At 32.4% G+C, this 21,021-nt stretch overlaps 1 protein-coding gene across 1 annotated transcript; it reads left to right on the top strand.

The window, feature by feature from the left end:
• The first annotated feature begins 17,143 nt into the window (after positions 1-17,143).
• LOC136980342 (glutamate receptor U1-like) lies at positions 17,144-21,021 on the top strand. Its single transcript, XM_067276471.1, has 11 exons — positions 17,144-17,151; positions 17,215-17,284; positions 17,398-17,500; positions 17,574-17,605; positions 17,677-17,771; positions 18,218-18,305; positions 18,381-18,539; positions 18,617-18,764; positions 20,168-20,397; positions 20,477-20,736; positions 20,811-21,021. The coding sequence occupies exons 1-11, from the start codon at positions 17,144-17,146 to the stop codon at positions 21,019-21,021; spliced, it is 1,404 nt and encodes a 467-aa protein (XP_067132572.1).

Raw genomic sequence — 21,021 nt, 5'->3', positions numbered from 1 at the left:
AGCTATGAGCAGGCTGTGTAAGAGGCAACTTTCAAAATAACACAGGAACTACAGTGGTGGTACCTGGTATTTCGAATTCAATTCATTCCAGGCGGCCGTTCGAACAGTGAATCGTTTGAAGTCCGAATCAATTTTCTTGATTAGATATAATGGAAAGCGAATTAATCCATTCCCAGAGCCCCGAAAATACCTATTTCGATAAACTTAAATGGTAAACACACATAATTTAACGTATAAATAGCACAACTAAATGACCTAAATAATAAATTAAATCATAAAAATAATAAATAAAATGCGTAAAGATTCTAATAAAATGAAAATTGCATTTACTCTACCTTAGCGAACAGTTGTGATGTCCCGTTTCTTAAGATTGCTATGCAGCTTGCTTGGCTTTGTCACAATATCACTGCCATTTGCTTTTCATTGGTCCACACTAAGAGAAAATTTTCCGTTTACTCAATAACACTCTTGGAGTCAAAGTTGTCACACACCTTTAGCCACTTTTGCTGCTTTTGTTCCTTCCTTGATCTCATGAATGAGTCGATTTTGTCACAACGTCGATTTTGGCATCTAAAACATGGCCACCAGATCCGCCATACAATCGTCGATATTACAATCTTCCTGTTAAGTTTCGCTGCTTCCATACTCTTCTTGGATTCCATGGTTAACAGGGGTTATATATAAAACCAAATAAACCAATAATAAAGCGACAAAATCACTGAAAACACACGAACTTCATCCATACCAGTTCTGTCAGTTCAGTTTTTAAGCTTGAGTAAAGGATCTATCTGCTGAGAAGCAGTAGATGTTTATAAACACTTCAAAAACTAGTTGGATCCATTTGCTTTAGAGAACCTGTTTTTATGCACTTGAAATTCATGAAATGGCTTGGAAGGTATTCAGTTGCTTTGTCCAGAATAAAGCCAAGTAGATCACACAAAGACTAACTTCTTGCTTAAGACGTATTCGACAGGCAAATACAGGTCTCTATCGCTGATTGGCTGTTTAAAAGAAACAGTTTAATCTGTCATAAGTGGCATGAAAATATGAGAGAAAAACGGTTGAAAAAGGCGAAGACAACAGGTATGACAATTGTGGGACTGAATGAATGCCCCACAGAATTGTTGACCAATGTTATACGTTATTGCATTAATAAATATTTCTGGCTGTAATTATGGCTGTAAGTTGCAGTGCTTCATGGTGTGAAACTACTACAATAGCAAATTTCAATATTAACTAATTAGTCAACGTTGAAACTATTATTATGTCATAGTAAAATTGTGCAGTCACATCGATTTTAACTCATAAGGGAATACAGTCTTGAGTTTTTGAAATCGATTTAACTGCAACAAGGATGTTGATTCTATGAGAATGTACCGTTCTGTTAAGAGAGGTCGAGACACTATTTGTAGTGTGTCCGTGTTTGTAATGAAATATGTCCGCGTAAGAAAGGTCAATTCTAATAAAGTTTGTACCTGATCAACGAGTTGGCGTCGTGGAGTTTTCCTGGCTTTCTTCACGTGTCCATCGGCTAAATAGGGTTGTTTCCTATAGAAAGTACCCCGGGAGGCACTCTTCTTCACAGATTGCCTTTGTATTATCTTACCTGAACCCATCTATCCAACCCACTTCACGATGGAAGCTGATCGATATTAAGATGTTATAAACTTCCCGAAGTTTATTTTGATACTAAAGAATCTATTGTTAGTGAAATTAAATAAAAGAGAAAGTTCTTCGTTTACTTCCTACGTTATATCGAATAAAATCCATTTTATGGAGTCCCTTGGGCAAAATGCAAAACTTTACTTTCGATTTTTCTTTCAAATTTATATTATGGTTATTAGATTTACGTTCCTTTTTTTATTTCGTCTTTCTTTCTTTCTGTTTTATGGGTCAATACATAAAATGCATATTAATACATAAATCTAAAATAAAAATCAATACATACAATAGACCGTTGTATAAGAACACTTTTAAGTCAAACAGAGAAGATTCATGGATCTAAAGAAGAATTATTCATGATGTTTATGGAAATTTTGAATTACGTTAAGCCCTGCTAAAATATTTTGGTAGATCCGCCAATCTAAGATAAATGAAAATCGTAAATTTGAATTGGATTGATGGTATAAGGCAAAACAACGCGTGGGCGATCTGTCAAGAGGGAGATTTCTCTATGGAAAGTCTTATCTAACATATAAATAGGGAAACTTGCCCCTATTTATACGTAAGATACGTGAAGAAAACCCAGTAAACTCCATCTCGTGCCATGTTAAGGCTTTAACCCGCGACCAGCCAGTATTCAATGGTTCTATCCATTCAGGCCACTGGTGGGCTCACGAATCGCAAATTCTCTAATTCTTTTATTATATTGCTTGGAAAGACTTTATTTAACGGTTTTCACTGGATAATAATGTATACAATTTTTAAATATTAATATTTTTTTTAACGTACAACAATGCTGGATCCTAAAATTTCCGAGACCCTCTGCATTGCATGGTTCTGCGGAGCCTACTTATGACGACTGCCTTTGAAAGATTTGAGTTCGAATTCGATTCGATTCACGTAATTTATTACGGATAGTTCAGATTTTACCCTTTTATCATACGTCTTTCTAATGTATAGTAGAATCTCAAATTGCGGACACCTCCTAACAACGGCTACCTGTAAACGACGGTCAATTTTTAGGGCAGTTTATGAAAAATTTCCTGTAAAATAACTTCCAAACACTTAAATTTTTATCATATTTTTAAAAATATTTCACTCGCGTGTGGAACTTATGATGGATTTTTTTTTCATATCAATCGTGCAATGGACAGGAAATGTTGAAGGATGTTACCAGATGTTAAAGAACGAGCTATGAAGTACCTTGACCAACAACCAGAATTTATTAGCCGACGATAGAATCTCAAGTCACGTGGTTTCATAGAACGTGTTGGTCTTGTTATATTCTCAGCACATTCGTGTGGTTACTCATCTGGACTCAATCCCGGATTCCTCAGAGCAATAAGCTTATCTTTATCACATGTTGCTTATGTTAAATAACTCACAAGAAAATTTTTATAAGTGTAAAGAAAAACAATAAATATATAAATATAGAATACTTGGTCTTTACCATTTACTAATTTTTGAAAATAATAACAAATCTAATCATATTCTTCTATTGATTTCATATCATTCCCTTGTCTGCAAAACTAGTAATTTTGCTGTCAGATTGTTAGCGAAGGTAGAAAGAAGGATTACTGTTGTTCGGAGTTAAAACACACTTATTTCGATATACCTTTGTTATAAATAACAATTTAATCATTTTATACTTGAATAATCTATATGTAGTTCCTATTGTTTGAACTATTACTTACAATATAAAAGCTAACATTAACAATTGCCTTATTTTATCTAAAATAAAAAGATAAACAGATTATTTCATATTATTTCAGACTTGTGTATTTTATGCAGTATCAGTGTCAAAGAAATTTACGTTGGGCCCCAGTTTACAATAATAAAAACTTCTGTGTTATATTACATCATAACACGAAGCTTTACATGTATATTATCTGTGAGTGTTTTTATGTGATAAGAGTTTCGATTAAGATCACTGAAAATATGGAATATTTTTCTTTGTTTTATTTATATAATGTGGGTTGTTTTCTAAAACTTATCCATTAATTTCTTCTGTTTATTCATAAAATAAACTGTATGAGACAATCATTGTTGTTTATCCATCATTCCGTTCATTTAAGTATGGTTAGTTTATGACAATAAAAATTTAATTTTTTCAATAATTATTATTATTATGCAACTATTTTATTTGATAAAATATCTTGAACGCAATGATTTGCTTAATATTAAGACTGTTAAGTGTCATAGATACTGTGTACAATGACTGACACTTAACATTCTACACATCTACTGTATACTTAAACTTTACAAATTGCTGACTTTAAAATATATTCGATACAAAAGAAATATTTCATTATAAATTATTTTATGCATATTAATTTGTTCCACAAGTCTACTTTGCCTCGCGCAAGGTAGACTTGTGTAACAAACACATAGCCAAGAATAAAAACAATTATTATATCTGTGATAAAATGATCCTACCTAATTACCTATAATTTTACTCTATAATAATAAAAGGAATATATACAGTCAAACCTGTGAACAACGGCCAGACGGAAACATACATATTGGCCGTTTTTTGGAGGTGGCCATTGTTTGAAGGCTATTTCATAAGCTTGTTTGTTAAAGTCCCCCAAAAATGGCAGTTGTTTAAAGGTAGCCGTTGTTGAGAGGTTCGACTATATATATATATAGAATATCATATTATACAGTTATTTTTTCATTTAAAATTCAATTTATTAAATTAAATTTGTAATAAAAACATGAAAATTACTACTATTCAATTCTAAAATTTATTAAAATTAAAAAATAAAAGAAATAAGCTCTACCTCATTATTTTATTTTTGTATTGACACTTAATAAGAATTAGAAGGTAATAAATAGAGGTAAATAGGAGCTTGTTTTCTTTAATCTTCTGAGTATTAGAATTTCTTTAAGGAAGTAGTAAGTAGTTATGACACATGGGACTGTCAAGATGTTGATGAAATGGAAGCCGTCTTTATGTTCTTAAGGCATAAAAGTTTATTATTGAGGATTAATAGAATTAATAAGAAACAACGACAAAAATATAACTGGAACTAAATATATAAATTGGCACTGGCACCACTGCTGATTGCTCATTGCTATCTACATGATGTCTGTAGCGAAAACTGGAAACTTTCCTTCAGGTATATTTCCTCTTAAAATATTAATTATATATAATTAATGTTAAATATTAAATATAATAAATGTTAAATTAATGTTAAATATAATTATATATAATTAATGTTATTAAATTTATTTTATTAGCATATTATATGTTATGCGTCAATTAATTAGGTATCAATAAGTCAGAGGATTTACAGGATTTACACGCGATCCACAGATTAGATCCTCACTCACGGTTCATTATTATTCATATTTGATGCCTCATACTTGAGATGCCTTAGGGCATAAGAAGTTTAAATGTCATCCCTTTAATTATATATATCTTAATTTACACTTATTTTAATAATCTATATGCTAATAAAAGTTAATATAATAATGGTATTATATTTATAGTATATATATATATATTGCTTTCGAAAACGGAGTAATAAATTCCATAAAATAAACATGGTAAACAGTTACATATTACAGTCATTTTATATATAAAAAAGATATTTTTAATTATTGTAAATTAAATTAAAAAGGAAAGTGTCGAAGGTTTTGACCATCCCATCCCAGGCAAAGCGTTAGAATAATGAGAGATGTAATGGGCAAATAATGCCACAGTGGGCTCCCCATTGTGATCAGGCTGAAAGAGACTCGTGGGTTCGGCCAGGATTCTCTTCAGGGCTTTTCATAACCATCGTGAATTTTGTCAGACCCACAATAGATGCAATCAGCTGATGACGACAGGGCCTCACTTATTGCTCACGAAAATCCGTGAACGGTCCAAATTGAATTCGAACGGTCGAAAAAGACCGTTCGAATTCAATTTGGAATCCTTCAGAAAGGAGGCTGACGCCTCGACTATCAGGCCCTCAGGCCTGGCCACGGGATACGATATTCTTTCAAATTTATACATTGTAAGCCAGTTTGGAAAAAATTTTTCATAATCAACTTTCAAAACATAGTTTTAAGTCTTCTGGGTTACGTTAACTTTTCTTGTATTTTATAGAAATATATTAATATTTTTCTTGTTTTCATCATATACTACTTTCAAATATTTTTAATCTTTATTTTATTGAGTTTCTTGTTATTTGCGGACTCTTCATACCACTTTGAAATTTCCCTTAATATTAAAAAATGTAAAAGATTTACCTAGTGAGATTAAACCAATCTCTTCCGATAAGATTTATTTGTAACCTAGAAAAAAAAATTTAATTACAATCGTACGGTCATCTCCCAACAACGGACCCCCTCTAAACAGCGGCCGTTTTATCAGAATCTGTTTTTAACTTCAAACAAAAATGAATACAAAACAACCTTCAAACAACGGCCATATGTTAATATTTTCTTCAGTGGCCGTTGTTCACAGATTTGTAAATTGAATTTTTTTAATTGTATGATATGTAATTTTATATACTTTTAATTAATTAATATATTTTTATTTAGATATGTTCAAAATAACTGGAACTATCATTATCATTTTGAGCTTATCTTGTGATATTTCATGTAAAATATGTAATGCTTGTGGAGAAGAATGTTTCATCGTTTGTGGAACGGCCATGTTTCGAGCTTGCTGCATGAATTATAATAAGAAAAGAAGCTTTCAAACAACGATGTTGAATGAGAACGACATGCCAGCCAGAAATCCTTTCATAAAATCGGAAGATAATTCTCAGGAACAATATGAATCATACGAACTACCTTATAATTTCGAGAAGAAAATTATGTCAACGGATTACTCGAAGAAACGTTCGAGTTTTCAGGATGGATTTCTTCAGTAAAAGTTATTAATGATTTCAAAATGTAATAATACTAATTGAAAATTGAAATATTAAAAATTCAATAAAAGTATCAATAAGATATATATATAACTTTTTTTCTCGATTTTAAAATATTTTAAAATGAACTTTAATTGTTGCTTTCACATAGAAGTGTGTGATATAAAACACAGGCATGTAAACTGTTAAGTTCCAAAATAAAAAAAAAAATCCAAAAAAGAGTTACACCAAGAAAGTATGCAATACGGTCTTTTGTCAGACTCTATATATATTGCTGCAAGCACCATTTTAAAAACAGTTCCTAGAAACTTCCTCTATTACAAGAGCTCTATTACAAAAGTAATAATCCTGTATGGTGGCACCATCTGTTATGAGATTTCTATTTAAAAATAACTTTATATTATTAATTAATTATTATAAAAAGGCAAAAACTTAATTTTGAGGATAAAGATGAATTTCTAAAAAGCTTAAAACCTATTCCCGTTAAAAATTTTTTAAGTCTTACCCAAGATATGACCCATGACCCCTGTATCTCACACCCCTTGAGTTTTCGTATTCCAAAATTTAATATGATCAATGATCCTTACGAACAATTTGCCATGCAAAATTTTGTTTCTTAATCTTTATCTTATCCTGATATATATCAGGATAGGATATATATATATATATATATACACACGCGCGCGGATAAATTTTTATATCAAGATTCTTAATTTTTAAGTAAAAAAACCTAGAAGCAAGTTGATGCTTTCATCTTCTCCTGAGTTGTAAATCAAGGTATCAGTTCACCATTCTTGGGATCAGGATACGTTAGTCCTTCATATATAGTCCTAGCTGAAGCAATTTTGGGCAGACCTCTAGTACTCTCAGGGCAGATATTAAAATTTAACAGATGAATAAGAGTATTCATATGTAGTTCTTATTACGATGTGTTTATAAACATATGTATACTTTCAAATAGAATTTGTAGGATTCTGCTCTAAAAAGAAAGAAGTTTAAAGAATGTCTGTCCTCTTGTCTGTTCTCTATATACTTCTAAATAATTTGATCTATCTACACCAAATATCTCATGGCTACTCAGCAGGACCCCACGAAAAATATAGGCTAGCACAAATACTAGACACTATTCTTCTCTTTAAAAGTTTGGTTTTAATTTTAATTTTTGTCCTTATTGTCGCAATAAGGACAATAATAATTATTATTATTACTTTTTCCAAATAGAAACTTAAAAAATATCACGGAAAGTAATCTCGAAAATTGAATTTTATATACGTACGTAATGCATGTGACAATAACAAATAACTTTGTAGGAATCAATATTAGACTAGCAACAAGTTTACATGAAAGAAAACAAATTCATTCTGTAAAAAGTGAGTATTTGTTGTATTTCTAGTAATATATATAGCAGCAAACGCTTTATTCCTAATTAAAAAAAACAAATTAAAATTCTTATAGCGAAATTTATTGGAATAAATGATTAAGCGATCTTTACAGATTTGGTATGTCATTAATTAATTTCAAATTATTTTATGTTGATATACTTTAATGTTATTCGTTGATGTTAAACTTATAATTGGCGTTTATAATTATAATAATTTAATTTAACGTTTAATTAATGTAAAATAATACCGTGACTAGTTGAAAATTAGTGGCTCTTCATCTTGTTGCGGTCCACAAGTGGCCAAGTGGATAGAACAACTTAACACTGGTTGTTAATAGAGGGTTCAGACCTCATCAAAGGGTTGGCCGAATGGAATTTACTAAGTTCTCTTCACCTAAACATAAACCAATTTCCTATAGTTCTCCCGGGAGACACTTCTCATGGCAGATCTCAGAGAAGATGAGAGAAAGGGTCTCGATCCTCTCGAGGCCTTTTCTCGCAACTTCTCTAAGAGCCTGACAATTCGTTAATTTTAGAAATTACTTAATAATTTGTACTTTATCTACAATTGAAACTGAGACGCCATTTTCAAATTCAAGGTGTGAGAACTGTAAAAAGTTGTGTGTGAATAACAAAATAAAAATATGCTATTTTAGATTGTAAATTTGATTATTTAACTATAAGATTTATACAGTATTATTATAGAATTATTTACTTAAATTCTAATAAAGTTAATATTTAGAAATATAATTAACGTATATTAAAAATTCGAATTTTAGTGTATTTAAGTGAGATAAAAAGTGGTGATTATGAACAGCATTTTGAATTAAAATAATTAAGATAATTGAATTAAATTAAAAACTACTTATATTATAATAACAAAATCAAAATATCGATTTTAAAATTCAATATTTTAATTGCAAACTTTATATTGATGGAGTCAGAAAGGTATTACTTGAATTAAGAATTAATTACGTGACTTATTTAAAAATCTATTTTTTTTATATATTCAAGTGGCAAAATGTAATAATTTATTTACATGAAATGAATAAAGTTCGTATTTAAATATAGAAAATTCAATATATACATATATATAACTCATTAAATTATACAGAAGATAATTTAAAGTTTATACCAAACATATTTATTGAGCTGCAATTTTCAAATTACACACCTATACATTTTCACTATCGTCCCTCCGCCCTTTGTTAATCTTGCAAACAGAATTAAATAGATTAAAATCGATATTAGACATGAAAATCATGTGATTTCAATTCATAATTTTCTCGAGAATGCCGGAGCGACTCGATTTTATCAGAAGTATGATTTACAAGGTCAAGACATTACTAAACTGTAGACCAGATATGGAGAGCTCTGGAGCCAGCACTTCGATTAACTATACACGAACTTCCCATCTGATCCGGAAGTCACGTGATTTTTTTAAAACTAAAAGATTATTGGAAATTGTAACCGGCATCGTGACTATGTCACAATAAATAATTTTAATTTGTAAACAATTCTATAATAGCATAAAAACAAAAACATACATACAGTCGATCAATCAATAACGGTCACTTCTGAAAGGCGGCCATTTTTTTCGGAATCAGGTTTCATGCTTTCGTCAGTGGCCATTCTTCGGAAGTTTGATTACATTATATACTTTTTAATGCTTCTCTACTAACATGTAAGGTATTATGAGTTATATAAACTAAAATCCTGAGATCTCGTGCAAAATGCCAATTCCCAAAATCCTGAAACAAATCCAGGATCGCGGATATTATACAGGATTCTATGATATTATACCGGGAAAGAAATTATAAGTTGAAATAACGAAATAAAAGACTACTTTCCACGAAGATAGCCATTCAATACTCAAGCTTAGTTAATTTGTGCTTAATTTCGAATGAAGGATCCAGCATCCTTAGACCATTAGAGAATAAAATTTGTACAGTTTGCCCTTTTTGATTGTATACTAATGAGAGGAATCCCATTAGTTTACAATCAAAAAGCATGAAACTCGTGCTATTAAATTTTGGTGGTTAAATGTTTAGAGAGAGAGGGGAGATACAGGAGGTCACGTTTCATATCTTGAGTAGGATCGAACGTAATAAAGGTTTCATTAGTTTTTAGCAATTGCAATTTTCTAGGTTAATGCTACCCTAGGTAGCCAAGATGACGGACCTTCCGGTAATCTCGATTCAGATTACTTAGTGACGTCAAGATGGCGGCCATCTTGACTGCAATTTACGATGGAGCAGATGTGATCACGTGATTTGCTCCGCGATTTATTAAATACTAAATCCCGATTTTAGAATTTAAGGATTTTGTTAAAATAATTACTATTTCGAAATATTAAAAAAATAAATAAAAAAACCGATAATTATATAATGTTATTACTTACGTCATTGTGCATGCTGCTGTTTTTTTTCCGACACTTGGTTTGGACAGGAATTGATACCGTTTGACTACTTGTTTTTCTGTTATTCTTTTTTCCGCCCTCGTTCCTACTTTTATCGTTATCATCATCAGTAATATTGCATTCCTCTCTTTTCTTCACCTTTTCTTCGACCACCTTTTTTACTTTTTTTTTAATATTAGAAATTGCGGCTGCAGGGACTGTCTCCGGTTCTTTCCACAAAGGAATTCGTCCTGAACCGGGATGTATCTTACTTAAATGGTTCACAAATGTGTAGAACTTTTCCCCGGGTTTTTTTGAAGGCCAACCATAAAACTTTTTATACATAAAGGAATACATGTACGAGTCTGACAGATCCTCGGTGTAATGCTTTGGTAGATTTTTTTGTTTTTTAAATACCCCCATAGCCTTTCTATATTTTGCGTATGGTCTCCTGTTCTGGGGTTAACGAAATTCTCGGAGTGATTGACTGTCCTGTGCTCTATTTCGACGCCTTCTAAATCGTCTATGTTGTTGTAACCTTTCCATTCGTCAGTTAAGACCAAGCTTCCTGAATTGACAAATTTTGATATAATCCAATTTAGCGTGATTTCGGAACGATCGTTTACTTGACAGATAAAACAGCTCTTGTCTTCTCGACATATTCCCCCTACAACCCATTTCGTACTTTTTAGTTTGCGGCCTTTTTCATATTTTCGTTTACATATGACAGTCTCGTCGATTTCGACGGTTTTCTTCGGACCTCCGATTTTAAACGACGTCATATTGTGCAGAGCAACTAGCATAATAAAACGTATATGGTTGGATCAGTCGACAGCAGCCTTATTCGAAATGCCTACAGCAATACCCGAGGTGGTCGAAGAGCATTCCAATGCAATGTAATGCCATATAAAAGAAAAGATTCTACTCCATGACATTTTTCCACATTTACCTTTAAAGATTCCTTCGAATGCAGAACTTTCTTCGACATTTTTTGCATCTCATCACACACGAATCTCGGCCATGTCGATAAAAAATTTGGTACGAATTCGAACAATTCTTACACATTTCCTCAATACGGTGTAATCCTAGACTCACCACAAACTTAAAACCTTTATCGATTCTGGAGTTCATACCTAATTCGGAAAATTCCGATTCGAGCACTCGATAGAAATTATGGGTGGTGCACGCTGCCCAAAACCCTTGGGAAGAAATATCGAAAGAACTCATAACTAACCAATTAATATTAAACAAAAAACTCCGAAAAGAAAAGAAAAAAAATAATTACGTCTAAAGTCAAAAATCACTCAAATCAACACAATTATCACACCTGTTACTACTTTCCGCCGATAACTCTACACGAAATGCGTCGTTACTATTAATTTGCATATCACAACGCGATAGTTCGCAGCTCCCTCCATCTTGACGTCACTAAGTAACCTGGATCGAGATTACCGGAAGGTCCGCCATCTTGGCTATCTAAGGTAACATTAACCATTTTCTATAAAGCCCATCTCTCAAAATTAAACTTTTTGCCGTTTTATAGTAATTAACGATATAATAACTTTTATAAATAAAATTCATAACGGATGGCACACGCACAATTTTTAACACTTGTCAGGAAAGTTACTCGTTGCTGGATTTTTAAGGGCATCTCTAAAATTTTGAAAAATCTGAGAATCATCACTAACTGGAACACACAAAACTCGGTTCACTGTCTTTTTGGGTCACCTTTATATAAAACATATAATTGATAAAATCAAAGGTAGATGTATTATTTAATACGAATTAATTTAAAGATATTAAACTCTTATTACATGACATATTTCTTCTATTAGAAAGTAAATTACTCAATTACTTTCTGTGATATTATACCTGGTGACTCAAAAGTCAGTTAATCATGTTTTATTCATGTCTTGCGTAGTTTTATTACAGTACAAATGCCTGGGATTTACTCAATAAACTTTTTCCAGCTCGGTGAATTGGCATTTCTTACCCAGTTTTGGCACCTCTTTTGGGATGTCATTCCATTCTTTGCCTTCAAATCTCGAAAAGTATGCTGCTTCAAGTTTAGCAAGAGATTGAATTCGGGTGGATCGTAGGATCAACCTTGACAGATTTGCGTGGCACGGGCGATCTACAAAAGAGGAGTGCCTTACAAAAGAACTTGCAACGTGGTGCCTATTTAGGTGTTAGGCAGGTGAAGAAAATCTCTGAAACTCCACATGGTCAGCCCATTCATCAGATGCGAACCCGTGACCTGTGTTTATGGTTTTACCCACTCATTGAGGGAATTCGGGTAAGGTGCCTCCAGTATCATGAGTGGTGCTCACATCGAATCAAAATGACTATTCGAGTTAAAAATTGATGTGTTTTGCTGTAAGTTAACGTCTCGGGCGATTCTGTAAGTCTTTTGGTTAGTCTTCTACACGATTTAAAGTGGCATAGTTCTTTTTAAATCATTTTCCATTGTATATTCTGTCAATAAATAATCTACGACACAATATTACATTCGGTTACTTCAATTACGTTTTTTAAAATGTTTTCATGTAGCTGTAATTTTGCAGATTAATCGTTACTCATAAACTGCGCCTGCTCTAAAACTCTATTTCAAGGATTTACTTAATCTGAGTATTGAATATTCGCATCACTCGAGTAAAGGCGCACCTTTTTAAGTTTATAAAGTGTATGCATTGATAAAATAAGGGTAAAGTATATAATATATAATGTTTAAAAGTTATATCATTAATTTAATAGAATACGTTTTATATTTATTTAATAAAATATTCGTAATTTAATATTTAAAATGTCTCAAACCTTGGGGCAAGAACATGTTAACTTAGTTTCTTTGTTTAACATTGGATTTCTACAGATTATTTTCAGATTCATAATCCATAACTTCTCATAGATTGGCTATCAAGCTTTAATATTATATATCACCTGTAATATGTCTTGAATTGCAGAGAAAATTCGGAAGTTTAGGGTGATTTTTTAAAAATTTGAGAAAATGAGCTAACATGTTTTTGATTCAAGGTCATCATATGTCTATTGTCCAGTTTTTTTTGTATATAATTTTGTTTAAAGTTTGTAAATTTTAAATAATTTTTAAATTTTCTGCTCATTTAATTCGACTTTCACTATTTCTAGGACAATATAAAGCCATTATTTATTTATTTTTTAGAAAAGGGGGAGGCTAATTATCTGTAAATGCATAACTAAATTTCGACTCATTCCTTATCTAGGTAGTCTAAGGAATAGGTTACAATATTCTTACGACCCCACAAATTGCCAAATGGATAAAACTACTGAACACTAGTATCTTCGATCACGGGTTCGTGTCACACCAATGATCTGTCCACGTGGAATTTTCAGGGTTTTCTTTATCTGTATAACACCTAAATAGGCCAGCTTCTTTAAGAGTCCACTCTGGAGACACCCTCTTGGCAGATTGCCCGTGTTTTGCTTAACTCATCGAACAAATCTTGCTCTGTTTCATAATTAATGTTATTTTTTTTGAATATTATTTAAATTTTTGATTTACTTTAAATTTACCTACTTCATTCTAGAAAATTCTTTCGGAGAAAAGTCACATTAGTTCGATGTAAATAAGGAGAGATATTTAAATCTTGGTATATATCAAATCCTATTTTTGAATTAATGATTGAAGAGAAGCATAAATATTATATTCATTATCGTTATAAAACTTGTCATCTGTCCTATCTTCCGTTTGTTCTCAAGCTCTTCAGATACGTTATCCCTTATTGGTAAGAATATTATGACGTCATCAACTTTGTTTTTATTTATTTTAATTTTTCACTCTAATCATTATCTTTGCTGCTTTAATATGTTCTTAACATCATAAATGACTCTAGAGTGGCCCAAAAATCACTTAGCCGAAATATATTCTTTTTTAAGTTTATGCAGCGTTAAATCATAGCTATTCCGAATCAGTTTTAAACGCTATTAACTATACAGACCTAATTAACTAACTTTGAACCATCCTGTATAGTCAGAGAATGTACGACGATACAATTGATTTTATATATTAGCTACTCTAAAGGCGATAATAAAGAATAATTATCGTAATTCATATACAGTATATAGGGCTTTCAGAGCCAGTTAGCCAGCTCTGAAAGACCTACTTTGCAAGAAACTTTGCAAAGCTGTCGGAATAAAGAACTAATGGGCTAAATGCAACCAAAATTACTATGCATGCTTTTTTGATCACGGGATTTTGATGTGGCAAATAAAAGGTTTAATTCCAACATTTCCCGATAGGCAGAAATTTGGCAGTAATATTGCTGCAATTAGCATGTTAGATAGTTTAGTTCTCAATTACTGTCAAATTCCAGTTAGATAGATAACTGCCTCATTTACTACAGAAAATGAGACCTAGCAGATGCAAGCTAGGAGAGGATTTTCTGAAGACCTTGCGGTTACAACGTCTGCCTAAGCGTTCGCAAGCTGAGATGACAGCTTAGAAAAGTTAGTGACAACAGCAGACAAGTTAGAGGTTGTCTCTCAACAGGACGAGGTGCACGCCGTCCAGAATGATACGCAAATCAGGAATCACGGAACTGCAGATGGAAATAGTAGAACTTACGAGAAAGATAGAATGGATATACAGGACTCGGAAAAGATCTCGGGGGCCGAGAAACTTTTCTCCTCATCGCCAACGCTTCGAGATACCACAGCCTCGAGATGGTCTGTGCTGGCACCACCAGAAGTTCGGATCTCATGTTACAACGTACGTGCCTAGTCGACAGTGTCCTTACCGCATTACATGCCCCAGGATGACAGTCGCGAGATACGATGATATACACCCAGCGGGACGCCCATCAAGACATACGGATTCAAGCTGGTAAAACTGGACTTCAACCTATGACAACGTTTCCAATGACATTTAATAGTAGCCATTGCGGGCTGATAAACCTCGCAAAGTCGTGCTTGAGAGACTCACTGACGAACCTCAGCTGATCTGTCAAGGATCTTCAGCTGGTCTCTCAACCTGTCATTGGGATGCATGGAATTTGATGATATCATCAAATCCCAGTGCATCCCGACGACATTTCCTAAACAGCTATTACCACTACCCCTTTGGGTTCTTCAAACTTTTTCCCCTTTCGGACTATCTACCGTACTCAGACGTTGCAGAGATTTATCTAAGAGGTTTTTCAAGGATTGGACTTTACGTTCGCCTGCTTGGACGACATTTTGATAGTCAGTAATTCGGAAAAGCAACATGCTTCTCACTTAGAGGAAGTGTTTTCGTATCTGTCCAATTATGGTATTCGTATCAAGTGCGTTTTGGTAACGTGGAAACTTATCTGTTTGAGTTACTCGGTGAATAAGTACGGCATTAGTCCATACCAGAAAAGGTACGGAGTTCAAAAGACTGACGCTGACTAATGAACTACGAAAATTTCTAGGATTATAAATTGCTATCGGCGGAAGAAAGCATTTCATAGGTAGTCCACCTTCGATCGAGAAATACATGCTATATAGGCAGCAACCAAGCATATCAAGCATATACTGGAGGGACTAACTTTCGTGATCCTCATCGGCCACTAGCTATCGCTTTTCGTCAAAAACCAGACAACTGTTCTCTATGGCAGCTACTCCAATTAGATTTTATTGGACGAGTATACCAAGGACACAGACTCTCTTTATTAAGCTACAAGTAGCTTAATAAAGAGAGTCTGTTCTCTCTGAAAATATGTCCTCATTTTTGTGTAAATGCTTAACACCAGTATAATTGTCCTGTTAATGATTAATTTCCATGTTGACAAATATATAATAAAGCTCTTCAAGATTCCCATACAAAAATATTACATTCTGTGCCACCCTGGGTAAAGTCTGATGTCAGTGGTGGCCAAGCTATTGGAAATGATCGGCTAATCACTATTTCATTCTTGAAGTGCTGAAGCAATGGCCTTTGCATAGTTCAAATGTCAATTGAGGAGGCGCTCCATCTTGCATAAAATAAACGTTGTGATGTAGAAATGATAAACTTTTGAAGCGTGCCTCCATACCTAGTGACATTGATAGATCATGTCGCTGGCACAGATATAATGTTTACATCATTGGACAGCAGTTTTTGAAGAAGGATGCTGGTTCTCAGCATCCTTCTTCAAAACACGCAGCACGCTGTGATTTTTGGTTTATGCAAGGTATTTGTTGATGAACATTTGGATTTTTTTCATTAATTGTGTGTTCACCATACCATTCAAGTAAAATTAGGGTGTTTAGCGCCATCGAATTTGCCAGGATCATGCATGCATGAATCGTCGGTCATCATCCAGGTTATGAGCAACTTTGCAAATGATTTCCGCAGAGCATAACTACCAAGAAGCCATTCGTGACTAAGATATCCTGTAGGTGTAAAACTGTAACATTTTCTGCACTCTAAGAATTCTTCATTTGCTGCTCTCCTCAGGTGGTTGCAAAATCCTTCGTTTTCGCCAGTTCCACCAGTTTGCAACATTTCCTGCTTTCATATTGCAAGTTCTCATTTCCTCAGAACATAAAATCATTTTTCTCGAGATTAATAACGGCCAGAGAATCGTTTTACAAGGACTTTAAACGTCGAAATTCTTTGAATGCATCCATAGCATTGGTGCTTCTTTGACACTAAAGCTTAATAAGTAATGTGCAATCAAGTAATGTAAACGCTAATCCACATTGAACACAATTTGAAATCTTTTATAATTCCTAAAATCATTTCACAACCTACGTAATAAACAAATTGCAGCGACATTAGCGCCGAATTCGCTTTATCGGAAAATGTTGGAACTAAACCTTTTCTTTTTGTTTTTTAGAAATCGCATTCCATGATTAGTAATGTACAGGTACGTGTATACGCTAAACACCTGTTCAATAATAATAACCCTATATTTTTATGGCTTTTGCAGAAGGATTGGATTAATATTTGTGATTGCTGCTGGCTCATTCCGCTCTGAGATTCGAATTGAAGAGGACATTGTACTTATATGTAGATATATATTTTTAATTATTTTACTTATTTTTATTATTAATCATTCTAATTATATAATTTATGTACATTTTAAAATATATTTACTGTTAAATATTTACAGAGTTTATCTTTATTGGAATCGATCAGCAGCATGCTTACCTTCATTTTGAATCTTTTATATTCTGTTTCTATTATTTCAAGCAGTAATGAGACTAGTATAACTGGTAAATTTAAAAGCACATTATAAGTTTTTAAAATGTTTTATAAATTTATAACTTTGTTTTTATATTTATCTAGAAGATAAAGAAATTTTATTTTCCGGAGTAAACGTAAGATAATTTTAAAAATGAAAAGAAAAATATATTTTAATTTTTAATTTTTTTAAAAATGATTATTTTAGTGTCCTCCTTACTCTATATTCGAACCAAAAAATGATTTTGTCGGTGGTTACGAATACGAATTAATTAAATTATTATCGGAAAAATTACAACTGAGGTATGAATTACGGTTGTGAAAAGTTAGACACAATTTTAAATATTCGTATCGGAGTGAACTTTGATCCTAAACACGTGCGGTTTTTGCAGACAAACTGGGAACAAAATGGAATTTTTTCCTTTATTGAAGTAAAAAAAATTTATGCAAATTTTAATTACATTTTCTGCTATTCGGTAGGGCGGTTTACGCAGTAATGTGACATCACAAAAGTGGCTGACAGAAAGAATGGGATGCACAGAGGCAGAAGGGCTAGAAGAAGATAAAGAGGAGGAGGAAGAGGAGGATGAAGCAAACGAGATTTCATAAGCCAACACCGGTTTATTCGTGGAAACCACGTGTTTAGGGTCAAAGTTCATTGATACATAAATCTTTAAAGTTGTGAGCGACTAATCATTATTTTTAAGTATGAAATTTAAAGAATTCCATTTATTTTATTTTAAATTAAGTTATAAATTAGTCAAACCAATCGAAACGGAGTATGGTGAGAAGTTTAATGGATCATGGACTGGTATAGTGGGACGTATCGAAAGGAAGGTTATTTGAATATTTATTAATTTTTTAAAATAAAATTATACATACAAAAAACTAATAATTTATATAAAAATTAAGGAAATTCACTTAGGAATACCATCCTTATTTTTAACTTACCGGAAATTGCAGTCTATTGATTATGCAAGGTACCATAGATTTGCTGAAATTATCTTTATTGTTCGTGCGCCCGAAAGAAAATCATTGTTAATGGCTATATTTAGGCCATTTTCAATTGACGTAAGTTATGAGTTTTTTTAATATTATAATCTATATTCTATTATACAAAATAATCAGAATTTTATTCTTATAAACAGATGTGGTCTTCTATATTATGTTCTGTAATCATTTCTGGAATAATTTTGCATTATTTAAGTAAAATTTGTTCTATGCTTCGCCCAAATATCGAATGCTGGACATTAATGGAAACTTATTGGTTCCTGTTTGGTACTTTAACATTTAAAGGTAAGTGTAACGATACAGTTAAACCTGTGAACCACGGACACTGACTGGAACATAAATAAGACCTTGTTCAGAGATGGCCATTGTTTGTCGGGTTATTTTCTACGCATAAAAAATGGAAACATTCTTTAGAAAATGGCCGCCGTTTACAAGTGGCCGTTATTACAAGTTCGACTGCATTAAATTAGATTTTAAAACATTTTATGTATGTGTTTTAATAAATATAAATTGGGATTAATAATATATGCAATTTTGTGTTTTTTTAAAAAACTAATACAGGAAAAAAGCACGGTTAATCGGATAAATATCCTGAAAAAATTATTTATTTATTTATTAAACTTTAATTTGATCTTAAAGTCATAAAAATGTAGTTAATAATAAATAAAGCAAGCTTATAAATCTGAATTTTTTTTTCATTTTAATTAGAATTAATAGCCCTACTTTTTAGAGTGAAAATAGTTTTTATTAAGCTGCTTTATCCTTTTTTAAATCATGATTTATTAGATTTTAGCAATAAAATTATATTTAATATTTATTCAGTGATTTCTAAATTATTTCTTTATCTGAAGAAAAAATTTTATGGTGTTTAAATATTTCCTTTTATTGCTATAATTAAATTTGATAGGAGAGGTGGTCTGCTGGACTTTGGCTTTTCCTTATGGAGGTTTCAGGATGGATCGCCAATCATTATGCCTTGACCTTTAACGCCCTCTATCGAAGAACACTTAAGTTACTCCATGCATGTTAGATGATTTCTTTACCATGCTTATAGCAGAGATTATTTTTAATAATTACAGTAAAAAAAGGAAAAACTAATCGGTGAGACAGAATGGAGCATGGAACAAGGAGAAGCATGATAAAAAATTGCCTACCAGGCATAGGAATAACTTAAATGTTTTTCGATAGAGGGCATTAAAGACCAAGGTGCAAGGGCTGTGGAAATCACTCCTTGAGGCTTCCACCCTATTACAAAAGAGTCGAAGCCGCTCGCTCGACATAAAAAACTAAATATTTTGTTTTCGAAGTTTGGGTTTTGGTTCTGATTCTCCAAGAAAGACGAACCCTACTTCGAGCAGGCTTACCAGTGGCCGAATGGTTAAAACTTTGAACAATAGTAGTCTGTCGTGAATTCGTCTCTGTCCACTCACGTGGAGTTTTCCGAGTTTTTTTTTCACGTGTTTAACACCTAAGCAGGGGCCAGTTTCTTGTAAAATGTCCTCCAAGGAGGCACCTCTTTATTCCTCGAACCGATCGACCCTACCTCGAGTGACTCGAGACCCTATCTTTTATCTCTAAGGCTCTAGAAATTAGTTATTTTTAGAAATAACTTAATAATATATACATTTTAAACGTTGGTTGATCAATTCAAATATATTTAAACGAAAGCTTCTTTTTTGAATTTATAGGAGGAGATTTACGGAAGATAAAGCACCATTCTTTGCAGATCGTGATCGGATTTTGGTGGTTAGCAATTTTAGTTATAGGTTACGGATATACAGAATGCCTGTTTTCTTTCTTGACATACCCCGAATTCGAATACGTCCCAACAACATTTGCAGAATTAAAATCTGACGTCGTTGATGGCAAATTCCTTTGTGGGACATTGAAGATGGGTGGTGTCGACAACATACTAATGGTAAGAAGATTTAAACCGAATTCTTGAAATATTTACATTAAAAACAAATAAATATTCTCTTATTTAATTCACAATTAAGTATTCGAAACGAGGATCAGCAAAAATTATAAACAATGAAATTCGGAAGAAGGATTCAAGTTTTGTATTTTCTTACGAAGAAGGAATGGAGAGAGTTCTTAAAGAAAATTATATTTTTATAGAAGATAGTAGTGTCATTAAAGAATTAGCGAATAAATTAGGACAAAACAAGTTTATACTTTCGAAAGATTCGATATTTTCTAACGTGGCAGCGTTTGGAATTTCTAAGAGATTATCTTATAGACATCGAATGAATACGATGTAAGCCATGTTTAATTGTCTTTCCTTTAAATAATTTCAAATAAATTACTTCTGTTTTGTTATTTTTCTTGCAGGATATTAAGGATTTTTGAGAGTGGAATAGTAGAAAAACTGTTAACTGATGAACTAGCAAAATCTAAATCTCTTAATAAATATATTCACTATCGAGATGTTAAACCATTATCCATGGAAGATCTGTTCAGTCCGTTTATTCTACTTACTGTTGGATATACAATTTCTATAATATTATTTATATTCGAAATACTCTTTGCAAAAATTAGTTAG

Source organism: Centruroides vittatus, unplaced genomic scaffold, assembly GCF_030686945.1.
Source record: "Centruroides vittatus isolate TY-2023 unplaced genomic scaffold, ASM3068694v2 contig_10, whole genome shotgun sequence".
Lineage (NCBI taxonomy): Eukaryota > Metazoa > Arthropoda > Arachnida > Scorpiones > Buthidae > Centruroides > Centruroides vittatus.
The sequence above is the reverse complement of the archived record's forward strand: the minus strand, read 5'-3'. Positions and strand labels throughout refer to the sequence as shown.

Bases quoted from the DNA above. Each gene is read 5' to 3' on its own strand.
- LOC136980342 (XM_067276471.1), top strand. The intron at 18,765-20,167 runs GTAAGTGTAACG...TTGAATTTATAG, and splicing joins TGGTACTTTAACATTTAAAG to GAGGAGATTTACGGAAGATA. The intron at 20,398-20,476 runs GTAAGAAGATTT...TTCACAATTAAG, and splicing joins GTGTCGACAACATACTAATG to TATTCGAAACGAGGATCAGC.